Source organism: Nannospalax galili, unplaced genomic scaffold, assembly GCF_000622305.1.
Source record: "Nannospalax galili isolate Female #2095 unplaced genomic scaffold, S.galili_v1.0 scaffold24, whole genome shotgun sequence".
Lineage (NCBI taxonomy): Eukaryota > Metazoa > Chordata > Mammalia > Rodentia > Spalacidae > Nannospalax > Nannospalax galili.
Genome location: NW_008352654.1, coordinates 2,519,139 through 2,530,368, shown reverse-complemented (window position 1 = coordinate 2,530,368; position 11,230 = coordinate 2,519,139). Strand labels below are relative to the sequence as shown.

General features: G+C 39.9%; 1 protein-coding gene across 16 annotated transcripts in view; it reads right to left on the bottom strand.

The window, feature by feature from the left end:
• Numb (NUMB endocytic adaptor protein) overlaps nt 1-11,230 on the bottom strand; it is a 163,257-nt gene that overhangs the window by 44,609 nt on the left and 107,418 nt on the right. For 10 of the 16 annotated variants that reach the window (XM_017802368.2, XM_029554396.1, XM_008849779.2 and 7 more), the window contains one exon: nt 5,631-5,663. The exons of the other annotated variants lie outside the window; for them this stretch is intronic. In XM_017802368.2, the coding sequence (XP_017657857.1) occupies nt 5,631-5,663 (33 nt within the window). The remainder of the gene's footprint in view (nt 1-5,630; nt 5,664-11,230) is intronic. 16 annotated transcript variants of the gene reach the window in all.

Below are 11,230 nucleotides of genomic sequence, written 5' to 3'. Positions count from 1 at the left end.
CTTATTATCCCCTTCCCATTATCAGATGTACAATGGCTCTTAAAACATCACTCCTCTTTTGCAATTAGCTTAATAGGCTTCCCAAGACAAATTGATAATCACTATCCCAAAGATAAATGGATGTCAGTTATTCCAGTATTTCGCTGGCTCCCACCTCGGCTCTTCTGCCACAAGCCCATAAAAGAAACTATTACAGCCTTTACAGATGGAGAAAAAAAGGGGGCTATATTGGTCATATATGACTCCCCTAATGACCCACCTATGATATATTTTCAACCTCTATCTGATAAATCCCCACAATTTAAAGAGCTCTTTGCCATCTATATGGCTCTTGATAAGATTGATAAACCCTTCAACCTTTATTCTGACAGCATCTATGCTGTTAATTTACACCCATGGCTAGGTCGTTCCTTTATTAAACTTGATGGCAACCCCATCTCACCTCTGCTAATTAAAATTTCCACACTATTACAAAAGAGAGTGGCTCCATTATTTGTCCAGCATATCAGGTCCCACTCCTCTCCCTCTTACTGAAGGAAATGCCATAGCAGATGAGGTAGCCACCGCTGGAACTTTCTCTGCCAACATAAGAGATGCCCAAAACCTCCACCATACCACCCATATTAATTTGCAAGTGCTCCATCTCAGATTCCCCCACATTCCCCTCAAACAACTTAAACACATTGTTAGAACCTGCTCTTCTTGTACATCAATGATACATACCCCTGCTATACAACAGATGGACACCAATCCTAGAGGACTAAAATTTAATGCCCTCTGACAAATTGATGTAACTCATGTCCCCCAATTCGGCAGACAAAAATATGTATTTGTAACTATAGACACTTACTCTCACTTCCTCTGGGCTACTGCCCAGACTGGTGAAGGTTCAAAAAATCTAATAAATCATATGCTTTCATCCTTTGCCATCATAGGCCTCCCTGCACAACTAAAGACAGACAATGGCCCAGCATTTACTAGTTCCTCATTTAAAAATTTTTGTGAAGCCTAGAAAATCACCCATCACACTGGCATCCCATACAACCCACAAGGACAAGCCACTGTGGAAAGGTCACATAAAACCTTAAAAACCAACTAAAAAGACAGGCTCAAACAACATATTCTCCCAATATTCAATTAACATTAGCCTTGTTTACCCTTAATGTACTTAATGTATATCAAGGGACTAATGCTCCCCCCATCACCCGACACTGGGCCCAGACACACCCAGTACCACCCATCATGGTTAGATGGAGGGACCCCTTTGATGGACTCTGGAAAGGACCAGATCCATTGCTGACCACAGGGAGAGGATTTGCTTGTGTTTTCCCACAGGATCAACCAAAGCCTATCTGGGTTCCAGCCAGAAATGTCCAACACCTCCCCACCCACGAAAAAGATGGCCTGCATGACCCTATCAGAAACAAAAAAAAGAAAGAGGCAAAGATGACACCCAAAGCCACACCGGATCACGTGGAAAGAGATCCATGACCTGGTGGGGACTGTACGCCACAGATGTCCCCCTGGAGCCTCCTTCTCTGTCATCCTCATGGCTGTCTTTACCCTGCTTAACACCAACACTTCAGCCAACCCCCACTCTCCCTAATACCATATTCTAGAGATTTTATTTTTCAAGGAAAAAATCAGATCCATGTGACAATTGATGGCATGTTGGAGTAATAGCAGAATTCTACTCAGGTGCATTCTCTAGGTACCCCACAGCTAACTTTCCCCCGACACTCCCTAATACCATGTTCTAGAGATTTTATTTTTCAGGAAAAAATCAGATCCATGGGACAATCGCTGGAGTATTGGAGTAATAACAGAATTCTACTCAGGTGCATGCTCTAGGTACCCCACAGCTGACTTTCATATCTCTCCACAGCTTGCACCTGCAGCTAAGTCTGTGCTAACTTGTCATAATATTATTCTACAGGAAAGACAAACAGAGGACCAGATAAGATCGACTATGTCCTGGAACAAGTCTAACTTTCTTCCCTTCACCACCTACCCCAATGTTTAACTGCCTTTTTAACAGAAAAAGATTTCACTGACTCTCATCTAGTGGATACCTACTGATTCAAACTGGCTAATTATTTAATTTTCATTTTCAGCAAGCAAGCCTACTCATTACAAATGCCTCACTAACTACTCTCTCCAGCACAGCATGCATCGCCCCTCCTCTCTTCATATGGTACAAGAAAGAAGCCCAAAACTGTGTACACCTTTTGTGTACTAGTACATTCCAGATGGAAGAAGCCCTTTCCTCCTACACAGCTGCTAGCAGAGAAAAATCTTCTTTCCCCTGCTGGTAGAGATCGAACTTACACCTTCCCTGGATGCTGGAGGCATTGCTATGGCGACAAACTACTACAAGCCCAGCACCTGGCAGATTTCCGAGCCAAGCTAGACCAGACAGTGGCATCCGCGACTGACAGCCTAGAATATCTCTCAAACAACAAATAAAATCTCTCTGCGACGAGCTGTGACATCAGTGACTGACAGCCTGAAACAGAAAATATACTCTCTCAGAATAAAAGAACATTGTACTTAATAGTTGTTAAACATGGGGACTATGTAATATTGGGAAGATACTGTTTCTTTGTAATTGAATCAGATGTTGTTGAAACCAATGTTAACACTCTCAAAACTTTGTAATCTATTTAGCTTAGCAATCCCTTGTTTTGCATGGCTTCTATTCCTTATTGTCCTCTGATGATACTGTGTATTATGCTTGCTCACTGTTTTTTAAGATTTCTTTGCTGACAGTTACTGCCATTTGCTAAAATCACTACAAAACAAGCCATGGTCAATTATCAGACTTTGGATTCTCCCGAGACAGATGAGTTGGCCCTTAGGGCTGGTGATAGCACTTCTCCATATTTAAATAAAAAAGGGGGAGATGTTGGGGAATCCTGCTGTGAGGGTCACAGTCTTCCATGTCCGGATAGCTCTAAGGAGCTCGGCGCCTGATGGAAAGACTCCTCTTTTCAGCAGGGGGCTTCCTACCTCTCTTCCTAACTCATCTTTGAAGTAGCTGCCACAGATACATGGCCTCTGGCTCTGAAACTGCCAGGTTTTCCTGTGTGATAATCAGGCAATGTCTGGCAGCCTGGCAGAAGCCCACCACCACATGTAAATGGGGCATCCTGAAAGCACCTATCCACTAAGGCTTTTGCCACTGCCCCCACAGTATAAATATCCTGGTTTCCCCCTAATTAATCGGAGCTGAATCACTAAGACTTGGAGCCGAGCTGAGTCACTGAATAAAGGAGCTGTACTGAGCTGAGTTCTGTGTCTTACTGCCTACGATCCAGTCTTCCCGGAGAGAGCTGTCTCTTCGTAAACCACGACCCACGGAGACCCTGCTTTCGCCGTCCTGCACCTCCCCTCGTGACCCGGCAGCTGAACCCTGAGGGAGTGCATGGTAGATTGGGACGGAACCTGCCTGGGAGGCAGCGATCAGTAGAGTCGCCAGCACCCAGGAGTCGCGGAGACCTACAGCAACGTGGTGCGGGACACGCGTGCACCCCAGCAATGCGGTGTGCGACCCGCTGCACCCCAGCGGCCCGCGGGAGACCGGCGCCAGGCCCAGCAGCTGGCGCCCCGAGATCCCCGCACACCCATAAGTTCCCATCATTTACTGGATTTCAGATCAAGCATGTTGTTTGATTTCTGTAAACCTCAGTTTTCTCATTATTTAACAGAATAATTCAAGGTTACTTACTTAAAATGATTCATAATTTTCTTCTTTATAGCATAAGTTCATCACTGTAATAGTTAATGTTGCCAACTTGACAGAATTTGGAATCACTCTGGAGGGAAATCTCATTGAAGGATTGTCTAGATTTGACTGACCTGTGGGTATGTCTGTGCAGAACTTGTGTGCGTATAAAGTTTTTAAAGACAGGGTCTCCCTGTAGCCCCAACTTGCCTGGAACTTGTTATTGTAGATCAGGCTGGCCTCGATCTCACAGAGACCCACCAGCCTCAGCCTCCTGAGTGTTGGGATTAAAGGCATCCTATGCCATGCCTGGCTATCTTAATTATCTTAATTGATACTGGAAGACACTGTAGGTATCACTATTTCCTAGGCAGAGGACCCTGGGCTGTACAAGCAGAGGAAAACTGTTGGATGCTAGCATCATTGCTATCTTCTGACTGGGGACATAGTGCAGACTTAATGCAACCAGGTACTCCAAGCTCCTGCTGACTTTACTTCCCTGCTATGGTGGATATGGCCTTGAACTATGAGCTAAAATAAACCTTATTCCCTAACTTGCTTTCGTCAGAGTATTTTATCACAGCAACAGGAAAAGAAACTAATAAGCACAGTATGACCCTATTCAGTTACATTATAGGTGTACCATAACCCTATTATATATTACAATGATTACTGTCAGAATGGGATTAACTTTGAGGTAAGAGCTGTAATTTTCCTCTAAAATTGTGTCATAATTTTTTTTTTTTTTTTGAGGCAGGGTCTCCCTGTAGCCCCAGCTGGCTGGAACTCAGTATGTAGACCAGGGTGGCCTTGAACTCACAGAGATCTACCCAGTGCTGGGGTTAAAGGTGTGTACCACCATGCCCAGTCCATAATTTTAATTTTTAAAAAATTTAAAATTAGGTGTGTGTGTGTAGGTGTCCACGGAGGCCATAATATGGCATGGGATCCTGTGGATCAGAAGTTATTGGTAGGTGTGAACTATCTGAAGTGGGTGTGGGGAACTGAGGTCCCTGACAAGAGCAGCAAGCTCTCTTAACTAACTACTGGGCCATCTCTCCAGTCCCTCTTTTTTTTTTTTTTTTTTTTCTTTTTCCAGTGTTGGGAGATGAAACCCTGAGCCTCATACAGGCTAATGCTAGGCAAGCACTCTACCCCTGAGGCATATCCCCAGACCTTGTATTTCTTAAGAGCTGAAGAGTGAACACTCATTCCCAGAAAAGGAGTCTCGTATCTATATAAACATTCCAAGATACAGATTTGATTATTAAAATAGATTTTCCTAGATTATCAATCCACACTAAAAGCAGTATTTTCAAAGGTAAGTTTATGTACTTTCACTTATTCCCTTGAAATTTAACTTAGATTAAAATAAGTAATAGCACTGAATGTAAAATTTGGGGTACCTTGGGCCCTAAATAAAATCTACCTGTTAAAAACATAGCTATAGCTGGGTGTGGTAGCACATGTCTTTAATCCCAGCACTGGGGAGGCAGAGCCAGGCGGATCTCTGTAAGTTCAAGGCCAGCCTGGTCTACATAGTGAGTTCCAGGACAGCTGGGGCTACAGAGAGACCCTGTCTCAAAAAGACAAAAACAAAAACAAAAACAACATAGCTATATGCTAATAAAAGTTTTGCAGGATCAAATAAGCTTTATTTCAATAGCATGTACTGAAGAGATCATTTAAAAACTAATTTAATTCATTTACTGGACTTTCCTAGAGATTAGATTTAGTATCAAAAGAAAAACAGGTAATACATAGATAGCAATTAATTCATTAATTTTCACATATAGTCAAATCTATTTCTGTTTCATATAGAAACCAAAGCTTTACTCTTAATTATCATTGTAATACTAGGGTGTAACTCCTTATAGAACAAGCACAATTGTGGCAGCAAACTTACTTTTCCAAAGAAGCCTTTGAAGAACTTCCTTTCCTGGAGGAACAGGGGGACAAGTCGAGTCTATTATTGTATAGGCTAAATGTCCTAGGGTTTCACATCAATTAAGCACATTCAGAAGTGGAGGAGAGGGTAAAATGGGAGAAGGACAGGATGAAAGTTTTAGAGTTATCAATACCAGGAGTGATAGGGGACAAGGAAAGGTGCATGGAAATGCAGGGAAACACACTATATAACTTAAGAATCCACGGGAAGAGAATTCAGAACCTGTATTCATGCAGTGCAACTATTTAATTTAGTAATCTCTATTTTTCAAACAGAGATTATCCAAATTTGGCAGCAGAGAAAAAGATTAGGACATACTGGTTTGGTACAATTTTGCATTTTAAATTCACAACAGTAATAAAGAGAAGTTTGCTTCTATATACTTAAAACCAATGGTAGTTAGTAGCCAGGCGTGATGATACACACCTTTAATCCCAGCAGTTGGGAGGCAGAGGCAAGTGGATTTCTGTGACATAGTGAACATATTGAACATAGCCAGCTAGGGCTACTTAGTAAAACCCTGTCTCGAACAAAAGAAAACGAACAAATAATCCAAAACCAAACCAAACCAAACCAAACCAAACCAAACCAAACCAAACCAAACCAAACCAACCAACCAACCAACCAACCAACCACAACAAAATTACTGGTAGTCAGGTGTGGCAGCATGTGCCTGTCAGCCCAGTTACTTAAGAGGCTGAAATGCTTGAACCCAGGAGTTCAGGATTAGCCTTGATAACAAAGACTCTGCCTCTTAAACAAACAAACAAACAAACAAACAAAAAACAACCCCTCCCCAAACAAAAACAGCCATAGCTACATAGTAAGCTCAAGGTTAGCCTGGGCTTCAGATCAAGACCTTGTCTTAAAAACTACAATCAATGCCAATGACAACAAAATAGAACTGAGGGCATAACTCAGTGGTAGAACACTTGCTTAGCATAAGGAATGCCCTGGGTTCAATTATAAAATACTGCAAAAATAAATAAAACCAGTGGTTAACTATATGGTCAATTATGTAGATGTCATCACCAATTAAAAATAAGTGTGTACATAACACTTAAAAACTTCAATAGGGTGGTCCAGGTCTCAGCACTCAAGAGGCTGAGGAAGGAGGATCATGAGTTTGAGACCAGCCTGAACTACACAGTGAGATTCTATATCAAAAGCAAACAGTTAACAAGACTGGGGATATAGTACAGAGGTATAGCAAACTTTCATATTATGTGTAAGGATCTGAGCTTGATACCCTGAACTGCAAAAAACAACAAAACATAACAAAAATTGTAACTCATAAAACTTGATCACGAGTATATGTCAAGAGTTCTTGTTAACTTTCTCTTACTGAATTCAAGATACCACTCAGACTTCTACTTCGGGGAGTTTGACCACAGGCTTTCCACGTACTTCTACTACTACCAATCTGTATGTCTGTGTGCTCATTAATTCATTAATTCTAAAAGACACTCAGAAATAAGAGGATCTACTTCAGTTGAGGAATATATCATTTATGAAGACTCTAAGGCTAAAGTTTACATTGGAGTTTTGGAAATATATCAGAGAACCAAACCAGGTCTATGGGCCACAAATAAAATTTAAGGAACAGGGCTAGTTTTCTTTCGAATTGCTGTTTTAAAGTAAAGAAACTTGCATTGATATAAGCATACAGTTATGGACTATCTAGAAAAGTGAGACATGGCCACATTTGGTCCTACCATTAATTTTTAAGCACTATTTATACAAACTAGTCACTAACTAAATTCTAATTACGTATGCAAAATAGATGGGTTCTAATTCACCCAACCTACCTTATATTCCCTTCCTGGAGATGAACTATACTTTTAAGTCATTTTTTATAATCATCAATTTTTATTGTTGGACAATTGTCTAAGGAAATACAAATATACTAAAATGGGAGTCTCTCAGACAGTTTATAAACTCATTCAATGTTCTTACTCTGAGTTTTCCCGAGTTTTGAAAGGCACAAATAGTATTAAATATTTCCACAAAATATTCCGAATTGAAGCTGGAAAAATAATGTGATCCAGGTAGTTGTCACAATAAGACTCAGATTATTTCTGCTGCCAAGTTTGGTGACTCTAGTTTTGTTAGACTATGAGTAACTATCAGCTTTCAAGGATGCAGCCAAAGTTAAAGATTCACACCATTCATGAGGGATGGGAGGTGCCAGTAGGAGATTTGTTAATATTTAAACTAGCTCCTAGAAAAGTTCTTGTTAAAGATAGGAATTTTTCTTTTTATGATAAAAGTCCCCAGATGTTAATGACAAAAGATGACGTGCAAAATGCATAAAGACAGAAATTAAAGAATATTAATGTTTTCTTAAAAAACAAGTTATGATTCTTTTACCTGCTAAAACAAGAACATATATTAAAACAAGTATATCAAATAATGAATAAACATATATTAGGAACTAGTAGTATAATGAACCTAGTCTAAAACCAAGGCAGAGAAAGAAAGATATTTAGAGATAACGGGATGGAATGACCTTTTAAAATGAAAGGCATTTTGTACCAGAATGAAGCAAGGTGAAGCTTTATACAATGTTTATAAAACCCATTGCTAAATGACAACACCCATCACTCTGTAACATAAAGGCAAGGAAAGTGAGGGCAGCCATTTCTATCATTTATCCCATACAATCTAAGTCCTGTGGTAGTTAATTAACAAAATTATGTCACAAAGTAAATTAGTTGAAAATGATTGTTGCTTTATGCAGACAAGGGCAAGAAATGGTCTGAGAAGCATGTCTTAAAACTATCCGGATGCTGTTTTTATCATTTAAAAATGTCAACTCCAATAGAAGTTAAAATAATTCTAAATTACAAGGGACTACTTCTAGGGGAAAAAAAAAGTCTCCATAAAAACTACAGTTGTAAATAATCTTCAATTTTCTACAAATTTATTTGTCTATTTATTTTGAGACAGGGTTTCACTACACAGCTCCAACTGGCCTCAAACTCATTATGAAGACCAGAGTGGCCTTGAAATCACAGAGATCCACTTGCCTCTGCCTCTCAAGTGCTCAGGGTTAAAGACATGCACCACCACACCTGACTCTCTACAAGTTTAAAAGGCACTAGAAATAATTTATACAAACATATATATATATATATGTCTTTTTTTTCATTTTGTGTATGAGTATATTGCCTGCATGCATGTAAGTGCATCACATAAATGCAACATCCATGGTTGTTAGCTGCCATGTGGGGGCTGGGAACTGAACCTAGGTCCTTCTGCAAGAGCAGCCAGTGCTCTTAACTGCTGAGCCATCTCTCTAGCCCCAAGAAATGGATTTTTATTTTTTTGTCTTTTTGAGACAGGGTCTTCCTGTAGAGCCAGCTGTCCTGGAACTCACAGAGATCTGCCTGCCTCTGCCTCCCAAGTGCTGGCTGGCTAAGAAATAGAATTTAAAAAATATACATTTTATTTATTTTTATTTTATGTGTATGCCTACATGTAGGTAAGTACACCTGTGTCGTGCAATGCCCGTGGAGGACAGAAGAGGCTATTGGATTCCCTGGAACTGGAGTTACAGACAGTTGTTAGCTGCCATGTGGGTGCTGGGATTCGAACCAAGGTCTCGTGCAAGAACAGTCAGTGTTCTTAACCACTGAGCCATCTCTCCAGCCCAAGAAATAGAATTTTTTAAAGATAATTTACACAATAGGTTAAAGGTATTTATTTTGCTACTTAACTGGTATATCTGAGCTACATAATTTTTTTTTATTTTAAAGCTTTGACATTCAAACAGATTCCAAAGGCATTTTATTTCTTTAATCCTCTGTAGTCTTGTACACCCCTACAAATGTTTCCATATATCTGAAACTCTAACAGGAAACTTTATAAGAAAAGCTCTAACAACACAGTATTTGGTACAATATAAGTATTAGCACAGTAGGTTATATATCCTAAGAGGACATCTGTTATAAGAATGTTGCTCAAAGGAAAAAAAAGGGACCCAGATATTCTAAAATATGAAAGGAAGACAAAAAATAATGGATATATGTGGGCTAATGAGGCAACATCCTGAAAGCTTTTTACTTCCTGAAAGAGTCTCAGTATAGCACTCAACAAGCTATCTACAAAAGAGTGAAGTTTTATTAAACATTGTAAAAAGGAAGTTTACTTATTAACACAAAATAAAAAAAACTTGATTCTTTAATACATGTTTGCCAAGTAAAACCCATATATAATTATTTCCTGGATAGGCCAGAGGATGATGTCAGGTGTCTTCCTCAATTATTCTCCTTCTTATTTTCTGAGGCAGAGTCTCTCACTGAACCTGGAGCTCACCAATTCAAGTGCTGGGATTATAGGCTTGTGTATTATGCCTAGCTCTTTTTTAAAAAAATTTATTTTATGTATATGCGTGTTTGCCTACATGTATATAAGTGCACCAGTGTCAGTCCAGGGTGTCAGATCCCCTGGAACTGGAGTTATGGACAGTTGCTAGCCACCATGTGGGTGCTGAGAATAGAACCTGGGTCCTCTACAAGAACATTCAGTGCTCTTGACCGCTAAGCCATCTCTTCAGCCTCTGTCCCCTTTTTAACATAAGTAACAAGACCTAAACTGAAGTTTTCATGCGTACACAACAAGCACTTTACTGAGTCATCTCCTTGGACCCACATAAGTATAATTTAAAAAAATTTTTTAGATTTGGTAGTTTTGAGACAAGGCCTCCCTGTAGCCCCAGCTGGCCTGGAACTCCATTTGTAGACCAAGCTGGCCTTGAACTCACAAGAGATCTGCCTGCCTCTGCCTCCCCAGTGCTTGGATTAAAGGTGTGTGCTAACACGCCCAGCCCAATAAGTGTAATTTTTAAAATTTAAGTTTAGTTCCTAGTTATAGTGAATACAAAAACTCAAATTTTATCTAAGCAGTACTATGCCTCAAATAGTAATCTTGGTTTAAAAAAATTAAAAGGTGAAGTAACAACAAAAAAACTACTCAACTAAAACATGAGTTTAAAATTAGATGGTGAGCAGGGCATGGTGGCACATACCTGCAATCCCAGTACTTGGGAGGTGGAAGCCAGAGGACTAAGACTTTGAGGACCTGTCTCAAAAGGTTAAAAAAAAACAAAATCCAGCAGCAATAGCAACAAAAAACTGTATGTTTAAATACTGGCTCTTTCTGGAATTGAAAATCTTGTTTTACTTATAAATTTATGTTTATTTGTATTTTAAAATACAGCAAATATATTTTGCCTACATAATAAAGAGCTGTTTTTAATTAAAAGAAAGTTGGGGTGTGGTGGCATATGCTTGTAATCCTAGCATTCAGGAGGCTGAGGAAAGAGGATAATGTGCTAGAAGCTAGACTGGGTTAGACTGGGTTACATAGCGAGCACCTTTCTCAATAACAAGAACAATAGAAGCAGAGAATCTTAGCCAGAGAGAGGAGGGTGTGGGTGTATGTGCGTGTGCTAGTGTATGGACCAATCAGAGTCTGCATGCTTCAGAGTTTAGGCTGCTGACTCAGATGGATGGAAGGAAGGAAGGAAGGAAGGAAGGAAGGAAGGGAGGGAGGGA